At 36.4% G+C, this 18031-nt stretch overlaps 2 protein-coding genes across 3 annotated transcripts in view; one reads left to right on the top strand and one right to left on the bottom strand.

The window, feature by feature from the left end:
- Nucleotides 1–3007, top strand: part of LOC103022513 (cytochrome c oxidase assembly factor 6 homolog) — a 15730-nt gene extending 12723 nt beyond the window's left edge. The window contains exon 3 of the mRNA XM_007237768.4: nt 2104–3007. Within this exon, the coding sequence (XP_007237830.2) occupies nt 2104–2199 (96 nt within the window). The 3' untranslated portion in view covers nt 2200–3007. The remainder of the gene's footprint in view (nt 1–2103) is intronic.
- On the bottom strand, nt 1978–18031 carry slc13a4 (solute carrier family 13 member 4). Of its 2 annotated transcripts, none has more exons than XM_007237765.4 (16): nt 17539–18031; nt 14969–15097; nt 11973–12109; nt 11145–11320; nt 10930–10984; nt 10819–10849; nt 10662–10736; nt 10395–10579; nt 7844–7963; nt 7387–7488; nt 6248–6349; nt 5927–6033; nt 5467–5603; nt 5207–5368; nt 3371–3508; nt 1978–3192 (listed from the first exon to the last, which is right to left on the bottom strand). In XM_007237765.4, exons 1-16 carry the CDS (start codon nt 17656–17658, stop codon nt 3055–3057), a joined length of 1914 nt encoding a protein of 637 aa, XP_007237827.2. In that variant the 5' UTR covers nt 17659–18031; the 3' UTR covers nt 1978–3054. The 2 variants fall into 2 exon arrangements, with proteins under 2 accessions (XP_007237827.2, XP_049330101.1); XM_049474144.1 differs by lacking the exon at nt 17539–18031 and adding an exon at nt 17137–17239.

The raw sequence follows: 18031 nt of genomic DNA, 5'->3' as shown, positions 1-18031 counted from the left end.
GAAGGGCTGAGGCTACGTGGGGAAGGGAATGAGTTTGTGCTTCTACAGCAGGCTTGGAGGGGGGTGGGTCTGGGACGCCAGACTTCACTGTTGAGCCTTCTGGAGGTGTCGTGGGCCTAATTCAGCGAAACACTGACGAAGGAAGGTGCCTGCCTGATGACCCCTGAGAAGAGCTTGCACTGAAGTTTGTGTTAAAGTTTGGATGAAGGGGATTGGTGTGGTCCTGCTCTTGTAATAATTTGTCTCATGAGTTTTTGTAGACGTCTGAGTACTTGGCAGTTGAGGCACGGACCATGAACATAGTTCGCTATGCTTCTGGATTCTTGTCGAGCCAGTATCAGATGGTAGTGGTTGCTGTGTTCTGCTCACGCAACTTATAATGTGATTTATTGTGTGTGATTGTGCTTAGGTAAGTGTGTTGTTGCCATAGTTAAAGGAAGTGAGCTTAGATTAAGGAGGGATTCTATGTGTTCATAGGTTATTTTTTGGTAGGTCTGTTACTTGGCAGTTGAGGCAATGGACCATGAACATAGTGTTAGGCTGTGCTTCTGGATTCTTGTCGAGCCAGTATCAGATTGTGGTGGTTTTGCTATTGTTGTTAGTTGAGTGAGTAGTAGATCCTGGCTGAGCCCTATGCATAACCCCAGCTGTTAGGTGCAGGATTTGTCAATTTCCTGTATTATATTACTAATATAATCAATATTGTCTAGTATCTATTTTTTCTTGCTGGAAATATCTGAATATAATTCCCACTTCCTTATATATGTATAGTAACATCGCTATATACAGGGGTTTAGAAGGGGTTTAGACATTTTAACTTTTAAGAACATTGCATCAAAGTTGGATCAGCCTGTAGTGTGTTTGTTCACTTTAATTTTGTGTGTGACTCCAAATCTAGGCCTTCATTGGTTAATACATTTCGTTACCATTGATGATTTTTGTGTAATTTTGTTGTCAGCCACTTCTGGGCTTAACAAGAACTGTCTCTGTGGTCTTCCATTTCCTTACTATGTTCCTCACAGTGGAAACTGACAGGTTAAACCTCTGAGACAACTTTTTGTATCCTTCCCCTGAACAACTATGTTAAACAATCTTTGTTTTTAGATCATTTGAGTTTAATGCATATTGCACATTTTCTGTTAGTACAATAAACCTCATTTCAATCCTGAAATATTACTGTGTCCATCAGTTATTAGATATATCAAACTGAAATGGCTGTTGCAAACACCCAAATATTTAGAACTAAAAAGGATAATTAATAGGGGTGCCCAAACTTTTTCATATGACTGTATGAAAAGTACAATGAAGTTTATAGGATTTACAAAAAAGTGTGCAACAATTCTTTAAACTAAATTAGTCAGGTGCCTAAATTTGATCCTTGACCTATATACACAGGTGAATCCAATTATGAGAAAGGGTTAAGGTGCCAATTGCAAGTTTTTCTCCTCTTTGTATCTTCTCTGAAGAATGACCTGAAAACCTAGATCAACATCATGATTTAGGAGAAGGATACAAAAAGCTATCTCAGAAATTTCAGTTGTCAGTTTCCACTGTGAGGAACAGAGTGAGGAAATGGAAGACCACAGTCATAGTTCCCAAAGTGGCAAGCCAAGAAAAATAATAATAACAAATGAATGTGTAAGAGGAGGCACGTGCTAGTCTTCACGCTCCTTTTGTTGGGGCATCACTAGTGATGGGTTGGGTAATTAGCCTTGTAAATTGGGTAGAAAATGGGATAGAGATTTGTTTTGCACTCTTTCTGTAAATTCTATAAAATATGTTTCACTTATCAAATATCACTGTATTCATTTGCTATATGATATATTTAACTGAAATTACTGATCCAAACAACCAGTGATTTATAATGCAAAATCATGAAAATTATCAGGGGTGCCCAAACTTTTTCATACCACTGTATTTGTATTTAAATACTGTGTATATATACAAATACACTTCAAGCAATGAATAAGTCCAACAAACATTATACATGCAGTGTGATGTACTACCCACCAAGTGATTTTAATCCAGATAACACTAACTTTACAATGTATTTACACTGTTAAAAAGAAAAGAGTCCAAGTGTGTACTATTTTGCATTGACAGGTGAAGTACTTCAACAAGCGAAGAGACTATCTGAAGTACAAGGAAAAAATTGACAAAGAGGGATACAAACCTAAAGAGGGGGCACCAAAGTTATAGAACATCGGACTGTACATGGGCAACAATGCTGGAGCCTGGAATACCTCTGCTGTGGTCACAATGGCAAGAGTCCCTTCAGATTTCTACAGCCTGTGCATCCCCATTACATGTGGTTGTTTTAAGATGCAGCAGTTTCTTTGCACATTCTGTGAATTATTGAATTATGTGACTTAAAATGCCTCAAAGATGTGTGATATTAATACAAGTCACTGGCAGTACTTTTTATTTTGGTTTGAAAATATATATTTTTTGTGGAACATAGGTTTGTTGCAGATAAATTAAATTTTACATAGATTCACTGTTGATTTCATTCATATTGTAATAAAGCATTTCAGTATATATTTACAGTAGTTAATGGTCTGTAAGTAATAACACAATTGTTTTTTTTTTCCTGATTCTGTAATTTCACAGGCTGAAAAAAAACATATTAAATTGTTAAATTTTATTTGCTAAATATCTAGAAGCAAATCTGTTAAACAAGACTTTTTGCATTCAGTCAGTACAAAAACGTAAATAAGAGATTTAGGTTTCCTATTGTTAGTTAATTGTAGACAGTGTAAAATTAAACAACTTTTTCTCTCAGTCTAAATGCCAAAACTACACCTCAAGACATATTACAGCCCTGATATGTAAATAACTTGTAATAACCTTTCTTCATGCAAACTGTGTAGTTTGTTTACATTTCCAAAGTAAATGCCTTAATACTCCCTGTATTCACTAAGGCAAAGAAATCACTTTTAGCACTTTGCACAAGAACACAAACTGAGGCCATCATAAGAAAATAAAAAATAGACCTTTTCGGCATACATTCAATGTGTCCTTTATCATTTTCTGTGGAAGGAAAATGCTTTTTTGCTACAAGCTGCCAGTAACATTTCTCATTACAGCCCAAGCAGGGAACTCTGTCAGTTGAAAAAGGGGCACACCCCATGTTGTTATTGCCAGCATGACCACCAGAACACCAATCAGATTGACTCCAAAACCAGCTTTAACCTGCAACATGAGTGGAAACACAGGAGAACTAATGAGTCATACAAACAATTTATCAATGTACTACGTTCATTAATTGCACACATTGAATGTGCATGTGAGCTTCTGTATAGCTAGCTGATATTATATCATTCTTGGCATATTAGTACAGGGTCAGAAAAATTGGCTGCTAATGTCTCACCATGTCGCTAATCTGCACATGCCCATAGCTGAACACAATTGCGTTGGGTGGGTTTCCAACAGGCAGCATTACTCCAAAGGACACGCACATTGTTGCTGGGATGAGAGTGTGCAGAGGGTTTATCTGTAGAGTCTCTGACTAAAATGACAGAAAAGGTTAAGAGTCACATCAGTGTGTATCAAAAAAAAAACATGATGATTCAATTAAATGTAAACAATTGGGTTCAATTGGCGATTACATATACTGTGAAGACTGCATGCAGAATATCATCACACACCTGCCTCAAACTGCTTTAAGTTGTTAAAAAAGGTATGCAATAGAGACAATGCACTCTCATGATGTGGGGGTAGCTCTTTTACTGGTTATTAACCGAAAAGGGAAATATGGCAAAAAAAATTTGCATGGTGGGTTTCAGGATTCCAAGATGGAGCAAAACAGAGCAAAAATATGTCGGAACTGAATTTGTATCCAGTTTCCAGACCTTCTGTTTCAGATCAATACTTGAATACATGTGCACTGTTAATGTCATCTGCTTTCTCAATCTCTCACTCTGCACAACAGATTGGCACAGGTTTGTTCTTGTCCAGTTGTTGGCACTTTACTCCACTCCCTTTTTCACATCTTAAAATTTCCAACTTTGAATCCAATGTTGCTACTGTAAGCTTTCCAACTGAATTTCAAATTATTGTTGTTTTTTTCCTTCTCTGTCTCCTGGGAGACTCTGGAAGAACTGAACACCTCCTTTGTGTGGTGACTTAAACCTACTACTGTCAGACAAGCTGTGGCCAGCCATTCTTCTTTGTCTGCTGTCTTCATTTGACCCAACTTCAACCGCTCTCCAGCAATGTCCCAGTTCAGGTTGGACATTGGGTCAGGCTGGGACAGAGAATCTAAACTCTACTCAGCATCAGACCCACACAGGCTTTCCAGTATCTTTTCCTGCCTTAACCCTCCCCATCATTCTTCCACCTTCCCCAAAATCCTTTTCATCCACCTGTGTTACTGCCACTCACACCCCTTTTTCTTCACAACACCAACATCAACATACATTGACCAGAGAATGGACTTTGCTTTCTTTGCTTCAGTTGAATTCTTAAATGTGCTGTCTTTAACTTGCTGTCTTTCCTTTTCTCCCAGAATCAACTCCCAACCATTCTGGCTTCAAACTGGCAAATTCCAGAAAATTCAGATGTTTACAGTGATTTCTCAATTTTCTACTTTGAAGTTGTAGTTGTGGGTAACCAGTTATCTTTCTAGGTGTTTTTAGGCTCATTTTAGTCTCATCAAGCACCTTGGCCTGTCCTTGACCTTTAAAAGTTCAGTCGTATTATACATCCTTTCTGTGTCTCTATCACTGGTTTCTTGTAGCCGCATCAGTGTTAGCCTAAAAAGCCAAAAATGGTCCAGCTTCCTTCTACACTGGTTAAAAAAATCAGTACAAAGAGACTTTAGTGCTTTCAATTAGAACTTGGTTTGAGATATACATTTGGGGATAAAATGGACACTAAGGAAGTCTAGTCATGCTTAGTTTATGTATCAATCTTTCTCTTTCTTCAGCAAGAAAAGAATAAAAAAAACAAGCCCTGACATTTTATGTAAAGCTGTTTCAAGACATTCCCCTAGACAAGACTTATAATTTTCCCTTTAATAACACAATGCACTATGTGTCTGACAATCATTATGATCACATACTCATTTCAGGTATGTAACAAAGTGTTACTAAAAGTGGTTTATTCAACTGGATGGTGTATTTTCCAAGCAGTTTGGCCTACACAGACTGGTTTAGTGTTCATTATTTTAATATTAATACTATTTGTGTCCACTATGTTTCCTTACCAAGGCAGACAGGATTGGCAGGAACACTGTGAGGGTGGCAGGGTTGCTGGCAAACTCGGTCACTGCAGACACCAGCAGGCAAGCCAGCAGTGTGACGGCCCATGGGGGTAGGCCGCTCATTGGTTCCAGTTGTCGACCGATCCACATGGACAACCCTGATACCTGCAAGGTTAGCCACAAGAGTGAACTCAAGCTTTGACAGTCACATGCATCCCTAATGCTAAATGAAGGTAACAGAGACTTCTAAGAGATGACGTTACCTTACACCCTGCTGCCAGTGCATAACCTCCTCCAACCAGAATTACAATTTCCCATGGCATCAATCTTAGGAAGTCTTTCCAAGTGATCATGGGAGCCAAGGGATCTTCCTCATCCTCTTCATCATCATCATCATCTACTGTATGAACAGAAGACGAGATTTTTCAAATATTGCCATGAATGGGCACTGTTGTACAATTTACTAGATCTTTAATTGAATATAAATTATAGCCAAGAACATATTTGCCCAAACTCATTTCCATGTTGCAACATTGACAGCCATCACTGCATTATCTATTAACAAAATAAAAATAGATTTTGTCTGTCTAAACCTTAGTTGCACCTGGCTTATGATTCATAATAGATCTGTGGCCTGATGAGCAGCAATCATTAAGTATTTAGAAAAGAAGCACTCTGGGTGAAAGTTTATGGGTGTTAAGGAGCCATGCTGAGAGTTCTGACCTTTGCACTTGTTAAAGAACGCAGATGGCCATGGCTTGCGTGCAGGGATGAGGAAAAGTAGGAAGCCCAACAGCACAGAGACTGTGGCGTCAGTCCTGTAGCCTTTCCTGCAAGGCAGCATGCTGTTAGTGACAGTGTGACACATTCTAAAGTAATTTTTTCATTGTCCTTAGATATTAAATACACAGTAACTGTAAACAGTAAACAAATTATACTATTGACATTCTGTTGCATTTGTTGTATTTATCAAATATAAAATGCAAATAAAAGCAAATTTACAATGCATATGTATAGGTATAGGTATATAGGGTCTTAACACACTTCTCAAACAGGGATGTCCAGCCTGGAACAAATCCTGGTTCTCTTGTGAACCACAGAAGAGTCATCAAAATGAAGAAAACGCCAGTCACAACCTCAGGATAGCTGTTTGGCAAGGAAGATTGTGAGTGCTTTAGATGATGAATTATAAACATTAAATAGATGCATCCTAACAGTAGGACGAGGTAGTAACATAATACTCATAAAATAATTATTGTGGCTTGCAAAAGTATTCATACCCCTTGAACTTGCAAAATCGCTAAGCTCAGGTTGAATGGAGACTGATTATGAACAGCAATTTTCATGTCATGTCCCAGAAGCTCAGTGGGATTTAGGTCAGGACTTTGATTGGGCAATTCTAACACAAAATATTTTTTTATCTAAATAATTTCACTGCAGCTCTGGCTGTATGTTTAGGGTAATTGTCCTGCTGGAAGGTGAATTTTCTTTTGTTTCCTCCAACAGGTTTTCTTCCAGGATTGCCCTGTATTTAGCTCCATCCTCCCCTCAACTCTGACCAGCTTTCCTGTCCCTACTGAAGAAAAGCATCCCCTAAGCATGATACTGCCACCACCATGTTTCACGGTGGTGTATGTTTACTAGTCTTCTCTAACAAACCACTAAGGCCTTCATAGAACAAGTGTATTTATACTGAGACAAAATTACATACAACTCTATTAACTAATTAGGTGACTTATGAAGGCAGTTGATTGCACTGGATTTTATTTATGGGTTTCACTGTAAAGGGGCCTGAATACTTTTGCATGTCACACTTTTTTTTGTTTAGATTTTTACCTGATAAAAAGTTTTGAAAACCATGTATAATTTTTGATCCACTTGAAAATTATGTGCTACTTTGTGTTGGTCTATCAATTAAAATGTCAATATAATAAATGTTTGTGGTTGTAAAGACAATGTAGTTGTTCCATTGTTACAAAGGTAAGTAATTCAAATACAGCTATGTTTATAAAAAATAATTACTAAAAGGATTAAATAGTAGCTGAACAGTGACACACACACACACACACACACACAGCTAATTGAGTGCCTACAGCACGGGTATAAAAAAAATATCTAAATTTTGAATTTCACCTTCAAATCCAGCCTAGAATCCACATAATACACGTTTTTTTTTTTTTTACCTGATGGGACCAAGCTTTTGGTATTCTTCATGGATCCTTTTCTCTGAGAGGATTTCACGTTTGGTTTTACGTTTCTTACTCCAAGAACAAGTTTCTCTGAAACTTTGAAATGTTTAAAAATCAGACACTGGATATGACTTTGCTGAAAACCAGTACAGGAATACTAACACTATATGCACAAAAGTATTAGGACAACTGCTCGTGTAATATTTCTTTCATAATCAAGACTATTAAAAATAGTTTATTCTGTCTCTATTGTAACATCTGAATGCATTCACGAGAAGTGGTGTCCACAAACATTTGCACATGTAGTGTACTTTTCCTATTGCTTTTCCGAAAACAACATATAAGAATTTTGGTTATATATTTATTCTTAAAAAAATGATAAATATCAATGGGTAAATACACTATATTTATTGTAGAAGGTGTTCTTAGTACAGCAGTGGTTTATTCTTACTTGCATCCAAGGAACAGACAGTGAAGCCAGATCCAAGTTAACACCAACATAATAAGAGCAATCGGCAGGCTGAAGATGAACCATGTGCCAAAGTTGATGACTTTTGCCTCTGGGTATCGACTGAAAAAGAGGTTGAATATTTTTTTGTTTGACAGAGTATTGGATTGACGTTTGTGCATTGTGAGCATTATGATTTATGTCTAAACGCTGCTTTTACACAGACAAAATGTTTGTATGCAAAAAGTTTGTGCGAATTGTTTGCATCATTGTTTTTTTACCCTCTGGCTGTTCAATTTTTATGTATATATATATAGGGGTGTCAATCGATTAAAAAATTTAATCCGATTAATCACAACAAAATTCTGTTATTAACTGTGATTAATCGCATTTGTTTTTCCTACATTCATTCTATTTACATTTAAATATCCACCATATAATAATTTACATAAATTATTATATGGTGGATATTTAAATGTAAATAGAATGAATGTAGGAAATGTAAAATGCAAATATATGTATATTAGTGGTGTCATCTAAAATAATAATATATACTTGTAATTGAGGGGAGATAAAAATCAACGCAGGGTGCTGGAATAAAGAATGCATGATAAATTTGACTGTAAAATTGGTTGTGAGGATTTATGAATTCGAACTTTTTATTTGTGATTTTTTATATATGATTTATGAATTTGAATATTTAAAAAATATCAGAGATGAGCAGTGATGGGAGTAACAGCGTTGAAATAAACGGCGTTACTAACGCCGTTACTTTTTTCAGTAAGGAGTAATCTAACTAATTACTCTGACTGTAACTATAACGCCAATACCATTTCCGACACCCCGTTACCGCACGTTACTTTAGCCGCTCAATGAACTTCTCGCATACAGACAAAGGCGCAAATGTGTGTGTGTGTGTGTGTGTGCGAGTCACAAGGGAGGGGAGAATGAGACCAGGGTTTCTCTAGAGGTCAGCAGGCTCATCCTCAGAGGGAGAAAGTATTGTGTAGTGAGCACTTTAAATCAGGGATCTCAAACTTGCGGCCGGCAGAACGATATTTTGTGGGCTGCGACTTAAAATTTAATTGTAGTGTTAGTGCGGCGCGCATGCAAGAAAGACGCACCCTCTCCCCGTCCACCAGCACAGCGCATCCTATTCATTTATGCGAGAGAGCCGCTGCATGAGCGCAGCCCCGCCCTCCGACAAAACAGTTCAGCTGTGTGTGGTACGAGCCTCACACACTTGGAGCCATGGAGGAGAAGCTGAAAACGGATTTATAGAACTATAGATCACAGTGAGGTTGATAAAAAAAACCTTAAACTTACGATTGACTACACCTGTTGCTTGATTTAAATAAATAAAAACGTCATGGGGGGTGGGGGTAACTCAATAGTAACTTTTATTGGTAACTAGTTACTTTTATAGTGGAGTAACTCAGTGAATCTAACCGGCTCTAAGCTGGAAGTCTGAACCGGAGTGTAACTGCTGGACACCGTATGAGTGCACTGTTCAGTCATTTAGCCAGAAAATAGATCAGTGTGTTGGGCGGGGGTGGGGTAGATTACGGCGGAAGTAGGAGTCAAACTTGGTGTCTTAATTAACTTGCATTAAAAAAATAGTAACGCCTTACTGATTCCAAATTAACAGCGCGCGTTAACGCTTTAATGTTGACACCCCTAATATATATATATATATATATATATATATATATATATATATATATATATATATATATATATATATATATATACTATAAACAGACCACATCAGTTTCTCTGATTTTGCTATTTATAGGTAGATGTTTGATTAAAATGAGCATTGTTGTTTTTTTATATGATGTCTGTGCCCTGAACCCTTCTCTGAGACTGACCAGTTACAAACATTCTTCCAAACATGGGAACGAACAGGTTCATGTACACAACAGCAGCAGCAGATACTTTTTCCAATTAAATTTCACACAAACGTTATTCACTGGTCCACTGACTAGGTAACTAACTAACTCAGTAGCTCAATAACTAGGTAACTCACTAGTTCACTTAATAAGTAACTAGCTAACTCAGTATTTTACTAACTAGGAACTCACTAGCTCACTGACTAGGTAACTAGCTAACTGAGTAAGTAACTAGTTTATTCACTGACTAGGTAACTATCATACTTTGCGCATAAATATTTAGCACACTTCACTAATGTGAGCTTTTTAATGGAGTAAAACACTTTCTTAGAGAAATATAAATAAAATGAAACATAACGTTTGTATGACATTTAACTGGAAAAAATATCTGCTTCATTTAAAAGTTTTTTACTAGTTCACCTACTAGGTAACTAACTAACTCAGTAGCCCAATGAATTGGAAACATACAATTTTTCATTTTGATTTTTTACATTTTGATTGCAATTTTTTTCATAAAACATTTGGCACGAAATTCACTGCATAATATTGTAGCTTCTGTAATATGCTGTGGAAAAAGAAAGTTGCCTGTTTAAAGAAACGAGAAATTCAATATTTTTTGTCATTATCTTTCAATTTGTAAAATCAATTTATAAAAAACATACTTATTGAACTGTTCTGCAAAGATGAGGTTAGTGGAGGTGCCAGTGATGGTGATTAGACCGCCGATTGTGGCTGCATACGTGATGCTGAGAGACAGGCACTTGCAGATCATGTGGTCCCTCTTGGTAGGGTACAAGGAGTCTCTCCGAATTTTCGGTTTCTTTGGAACAGGCATGTCAATTGGAGTCTAAGAAAAATGAAAGCAATGAGGGATGAAATATGAATGTTCAGCTCATAGTCCTACATTGCTTAGCTTGCTATCTTCTCACCTCAGGTAAATATCCATTTGTCTGAATTGGAAGATTTGCTCCCAGACCTGACTTCAGTGCAAGACCATTAGCTTCCTTTAGCACAAAGAAGGAATATTAGGTTTGGTGCATTTACAGAACAGTGGTATTATAGTTCAGATGATGTTACATGTCCTACCTCAGTCATGCAAAGTTCTGGTTTTTCACAGCTGCACAAATCAAATAAACATGATCAATTATTTTATTTTATTTTATTTTATTTTATTTTATTTTATTATAGAACACTTACCTGTATTTGTGGTAAAAAAGCTCAAGTTGATTCTTCTGAAGTGTCTCTTCTTTATCTGCAAAGATGATCAAATTGTGACTTAAAGAACACAAGCATCTGCAAAAGTGTCCCGGTACAGCTTATGATAAATGTCAACACTAAACGGCAGGTGTTTTTAATAATGTTTATATATTTTAATAAAAGATGAGTGATGTTCTTATGCATAACTTTGTTACCACTTTCATCTTCTTGTGTCTCCACAGTGTCAGAGTCATCGTGAGAGTCAGCGATGCCAGTGTAGATAAGCTGCTGGAGTACAGCTTCAGCGATAGGCATCACCATGGCAGTGGTGGAGGTGTTACTCAGCCACATGGACAGAAACACTGTGCAGCACATGAAACCCAAAACCAACCTGTAACACATCAACCCTAAAATTAGCCTAAAATATATCTGGCCAACAATGACATGTCACACTTAAACCTCTGACCAGCATGTAACACATCAATCCAACATTGTTCCCATATACCCAACATAAACAATATCATCCTGTGTCCAATCAGGCCAAGCAATAGCATTACACAGCCTTACACAGCATTATTTGCTTATTTACATGGTTTGCATTTTAGTTAAATGTGGCTGCAACTATTTTTTGACAAAATGTATATGATTCATTTATTTGAATCAGTCCATACACAGAACCCCATTACATCTACTTCACCACAGGTAATCCTACAATCTAACTAGACATTTAACTGTAGCACATAATCTATTTTTGTGGCTAAAGTTAAATTTCAAATACATGCTTTTTGACAATATTTTTTTTTCACTAAAAGAAATCCACTGACCTTTTTATTAAACTAAGCATTGCACTATTGTAAAACTATTGTATTTTACTAACTGTGTGATTATTAGCAGCACCAACTGTTAAATTAGTTTGGACATTTATGCAAACCTTTTTTTTTTTTTTTTACAAATATTACATATATTTTTATTTAACTGACTACTTCCTGTTTTTACTTTGACATTAAATATATTGTTGTAAATAATTGTGAATAAAACCTTACATTCCAGGTTTGGCCCCAGCTATCATGACCATACGGAGAGCAATACGTTTGTGCAGGTTCCACTTTTCTATGGAGGCTGCCAGACATATAACTCCCATAAGCAATAGGGTTGTGTCCTTAAAGTATTCTGATGCCACCTGAAAAAAACAAATAAAAACAGGCACACAAGAAATGTTTATAGAACACCATAAGTTGATGACAGAAGATGCATTGCATTGTCCTGTTGGTCACTGAGCCATTCTATAAGTTCACAATATCAATCAACCTTTATTTTCACTGGATTTTACTGGAGCTCATCTGTTGCTACACAAGTTTTTTGCCCTCTGTATTCTGCCCAACAATAAAAAGACCAGTGCTTTATTTTGGTGGTTGCTAAATAAGCAATTGGAAATAGGACATAAGGGGTTAACGCAGTGTTGGAACTGGAGCATAAAGGGGTAGACTTGCGTAAAAAGGGCATATTTACTAAACACGATTACACAGACTTAAGATAACAGGTTGCTTTGTCAAGTTTGTCAATGGGATTTAGTCACATGATGCAGCATTTTGGTTTACGTAATGTATCAGTCGGTTTTATTAAAATGCTATTAAAAGGTACACATGATGGATATGCAAGTGAAATTAAATTTGGAATGTTCTGTAACCTCTGTTAATAACATTAAATAGTAAATTCAGAAAGCATTGCATTGCCACCTCAAAAAGGCTCATTATTTATGCAATAACTTTTGAACATTGTGTTTTATTTAACTGACACCACGTTGTAGAAATCTATTTTTACCTTGAAGTTAAAGAGATTTTTGTAAATTGTTGTAAATGGAAGCCAAACTTTATTGACCATGATTTCATTTATCCAAATATCTTTTTTTTCATTTTAATTAAACTTCATAATTGTATTAGTAATGCACTTGTAATGGATTAGTAACGTAGGAAGAATGTTTTGTAATCTCTGTCATTAAGATTAAAGTTACTCATACAGTAAAACATTTAGAAAACTAAGCTATATGTGTGTAATCCCATTTACAAATGTGTTACTTTTCCCTTTCCTTTTAATAGTGCAGCCTTGTTTGGCATTGTTGTAGATACTTCTAATATAGAATAATAAAACAGTTATGAATAGATGTGTCATAAATAGCATGAAGGTTTAGATGAGACAATTCAATTTACAAACACAGTTATTCAACCTGAGTTATACATTATATTGATACATGTGTTGAGATTTATTATACATACTAAATCTATCTAATTACTCCCTACTAGGAAAGACCCTCAGGTACAATAGCTCCCCTCTGTTACTTTTAATTAAACAGGTGTGCGCAGCAGTACTTCTAAGATGTGCTGCTGAGAGCTTTTCACAGAAGGTCAAGAGAGTACATGACAGGGACCCTACAGTGAAGGACTGTTACACAAGCTCATCTGTGCCTTTCTCTTTTTTTCACACACACACACACACACACAAACACACACACACACACACACACACACAAACTTCCTGCTTGTCTCTCTTTCAAAGTTTGAAAATATTTCAAAAGACAGAATGAAAAAAAAATCCCCTTTTTAATAGTTAATGTGAAAAAGAAACCAAGTTTTAAAATACAATATTGCAGTGGCATGAAAAATTATTTGGCCCCTTTGTATTTCTCTTTTACTTACATTTTTCAGATTATCAAACAAACTTTAATATCAAAAAAATATGAACTGAGTAAATATAAAAATCACTTTTTAAATAATGTTTTATTGAGGGAAAAACACTATCCAAACCAATCTGCCCCTATGTGAAAAAGTGTTTGCTCCTTATAAATCACCTGTAATTAATCACACTTTTTAGAAAAATGAGTTTAATTTCACTACTAACCACAACCAGGCCTGGTTACTGCCAGACCTGCAGAACCAAGAAATCACTTAAATAGAACCTGTCTGACAACATGAAGCAGCTAAAAAGCAACACATTGTTCTGCGATCAGAAGAAATTTTAAACCAGATGAGAAAACTAAATAATTGATCATCTATCCTTCTGGAAAAGGTTAAAAAATCATTTCTTAAGCTTTGGGACTCAAGCAACCGACAGTGAGAGCTTTTATTCACAATAGAGAAAATATGGAACACAGGTGAACCTTCCCAGGAGTGACCAGCCTACCAAAATGATCTCAAAAGGGCAAGAACAACTCATCTAGAGGGAGGCCCCAAAAAACCCAGAACAACATTTAAAGAACTTCAGGTCTCACTTACCTCAGTTAAGGTCAGTGTTAATGATTCAATAATAAGAAAGAGACTGGATGAAAATAAGAAAATTAGGCAAAAAAAAACTCTGCTGACCCAAAATAACACAAAGGCCCATTTCACATTCACCTAAACACATGTTGATGATCTCCAGGAGTACTTTGGGTAAATATTCTTTGGACTAACGTAACAAAAGTGTAACATTTTGGAAGCTGTGTCTTATTACATCTGGTGTAAAACTAACATATCGATTCAGATTCGGACTGTTTTGCTGCTTCAGTGCCTGAATAACTGGCTGTAATAGATGAAACCAGAAAATCCTGAAGGAGAATGTCCGACCATCTTTTCGTCACCTCAAGCTTTGGCGTACTTGGCGCCTAGTCAAACAGGGCTCACACAGGGCTAAATTGGTTAATAAATAAAATTATAATTTAAAAAGTACTTTTTATATTTGTCTTTTTCTGATATTAAAGTTTGTTTGATAATCAAAAATACAAGAACTCTGTAGGGGGCAAATATTTTACGCCACTCTATACACTGAATTCCCTGTTGCTTAGTTCACGATCTTCAACATGTCACTTCTCATCACAGAGAACATATATCCTGCTGTTTCCTAATCTAGGCAAACCATACTAATCACTACAGAAGGTGTGTGTGTGTGTGTGTGTATGATGAGGGGTGCTGTTTCAAATTGCCGTTGTTAATTGCCAAAAAATAGTAAGGCTTTAATCCAACGCTATGTTATATATGTAGGAAATAAGTAGGAAAAATTCCTTTACCTCACTTGATTTGAGGACCCCAAACAGTGGGTACAAGAAGGCTGGCACCAATGCAGCAGCTCCCAGGGGCACAGCCTCAGATACCCAATACACAGCTGTCACGATCAGCACATAGGCACAGGATGATTCCTACAAAAGAAGGGTTCACCAAAAGCATACGATTAGCTATCAACATTTGTAATTCAATCATTAAATAACATAAAATCAAACATGAAACTTTTCTTATTACATCTTTACCTTTTTAATGTTGTTATTTTATATGACATGTATGATTTCCCAGTTTACTTTACTTTATTTCTATTATTTGTGTGATTAGTTTTCGAATTAGTTTTGAATAAAAGTGTTGTGCTCATTATCAGTAAATATTATGTTTCTGTTCACAAGTTGACAAAAAACAGACAGTGCTGAGCTTCATTACTCAGTAAAATTAGCGTAAAATTTAATTAGCGAATTAATTTAATGCCTTTTTCTTCTGGAGTGCAGATTTCATTTGTCTAGCTCTCTGCATACAATACATGACTGTTAGGCTGGAATAGAGAGGAAGTTAGTCAGGCGATTCATATTGATGTGTTAATCAGATTTCATAACAGGCTAAAAGCAGCCAAGCAGAATTAATTACCCACTTACACATTCTACAACCATACTGCAAATATCATAATCGCTGCCATGCATTGATTATGGACTGTTGAAGCTCTGCAAATATATGACTAATCAAACACTTGCTGTCCTTCACACATTTAGCTTTTCTACTTTTTTTTATTAAAATACTTTGCATTTTGTTCATTGCCATAATAAGTGAACCTGCTAAAGCTTTGCTTTGCATGCTTTCCCTCACAACTCTCCCTCACAGTCTCCTGCCAGCTGTAGCTGGGCTCAAAGGTGAAGACAAGCCACAGTAATGTGCATAGCTGGCAGATTAAGCTCCAGGCCAGCACATGGTGTTTTGCTGGGCTCTAATCTGTTTGTTGCTCAAGGAAATCTGTCCATTCAGACACAATTGATTTCCATTAAGTGTTTTGACCTGGAACGCTTCCTGTTCTGATTTCTTGTCCCTTTCTGGTGAATAAAGTGAGGAAGCATGCTCTGACTCTGACTGGTCTGCTCTTCATGGAATTGTGATAAGATTACGCTCTATTTCAAAGAATATGTTAAGAACACACCATGCTATAACTTTGAGCTATTCTATAGGCAAAACAATTTGATAAAGACACTCTCTTAAAGTCTGACACAACTGCACAGTTCAATAATTGCCTTATGGGAGAGAAAGGATTAGTGTCAATATATTTTAACTGATGAAGGCTGTCTTTTTATCCTTTTGCAAACCCTTGATTAGGGGAAAAATTCTAACAATGACAAAAGAAAGCTAATTAGTTTACTTTTTGATGGAAAACTAATCGGAAAGGGCGGTGGTGTACAAAAGGACAGATCACTCTAACTGGCACTGATTACTCGTCAATGACTTGTCTGATTGGAATAACAGCCAGAACAGATAAAGCCTGTTAAGAGTTATTTATTCTGATGAATGCTATAGATTTAGTTGTGAATTGTGAGTGTGTGGTTAATTACAATAATCCTGGAGGCTTTATAAATCATTTGTAAAAACATCACAATAGGTTTTAGGCTTGTTTAATTTAACAGATTCCACATTACAATCTGTAAGCAAACATCACATGTCAAAGCTACTAGAATTTTAAACAGTTATCTTTAGAAACACATACATGCTTCATTTAAGCAAACAAAACACAACATCCTTAGCAACATCTTGCTTCATATTAAGTCTGGAAACTTTTCAACTTGGTAAGAGGTCACTCTGCAGCTGGAGGTATCTATTAAGACTCAAACATGACTTTATAGCTTGAAATATCACTGCAGCACAAGGAACTGCTTTTGTTAAGTCCCATGTATTTCAGCTTAAAGTAATGCATTTCTCATGTTTGATGTTTTGGTAGTTTGAGATAGTTTTTAAAAAATTTATAGGCAACAGTATTCTCGCTTTAAGCAGCAGCCCTTATTTTTTCTTTTAAATTGAAAGAAGTTGTCTTCTTAGTGGAGAGAGAGCAAAATATTATATAAAGTGTCATCAGTGTTCTTCTGGTACCATGCCGGCAAAGCCACATTCTAAAACCAGAGGTGTCTGGTAGATCTTTTCCTGGAAACACCAGTCTTACCTGAATTACTTGGTGGAGCTAACCATGATGATGAAGAGCTACTGTGAACACATATTTTAAAATGGCAAACTCAGTCTTCATCTTCTAATTCACAAATTAAACCAAAGAAATGCAGGAGCTGAAGCGAGCTGGCAATCTGAAACAGAGCGCACTACAGTTCTCGCTAAAATCATTAACGCATAGACTCTGATAAGAGACTGCACCACGATGCACCTTATGAAAGTACTTTTTAGAATGCCTAATGCAATTACACATTCTTACCTAAAACCTGACTGTCACTTTAAGAAGAAGGTTAAAAAGAAAGTTTAAGGTTAAGAAGACTACATTACCCGTTTTTGCTCATAACTGTTTCTTAAATTCAGAGTCTGTTCTCACTCTAACTGAAACACTGGAAGCACTTACACTGCTCGGGTGGATAAGCGGCAGGGGCAGTAGAGACAGCGGAATCATCACCACGACAATGAGCTTCCGAGCCGTCCATAATCTTCTGAACAGGTCCATTCTAGCGGTCTCCAGCCTCATCTGACTTTTTTTAGGTGTATTCTTTTGTCTTGTTTCCCTCAGGCGTCCAAAGTTGTAATTAGCAGCTTTAGTACAAATCAGATATAACTCTAAATAGCGCTCCTCCTGTTTGTAACTTGGCTTACCTAAATAATTGACTTTGGTAGTAACTAACAAAACAAGTATTTTCCTTTCTGCATGGCACTAAAAACCTGTGGCATGAACGAGCGGTCAGTGCAGTGACTTTCCCCAAATCCTTCTTTTAACACTTATACAGTGTGTTGAAAAAAAAAAAGTTTTCCCCTCTTGTATTTGCCCCTTATCTGTGCTTCGCCATTTCCTTCCAATTTTCGGTAGATTAAACACTGGTCCCTTAAGACATAAACTTTTTCCA

The sequence above is a fragment of the Astyanax mexicanus genome, chromosome 2, assembly GCF_023375975.1.
Source record: "Astyanax mexicanus isolate ESR-SI-001 chromosome 2, AstMex3_surface, whole genome shotgun sequence".
Classification (NCBI taxonomy): domain Eukaryota; kingdom Metazoa; phylum Chordata; class Actinopteri; order Characiformes; family Acestrorhamphidae; genus Astyanax; species Astyanax mexicanus.
The sequence above is the reverse complement of the archived record's forward strand: the minus strand, read 5'-3'. Positions and strand labels throughout refer to the sequence as shown.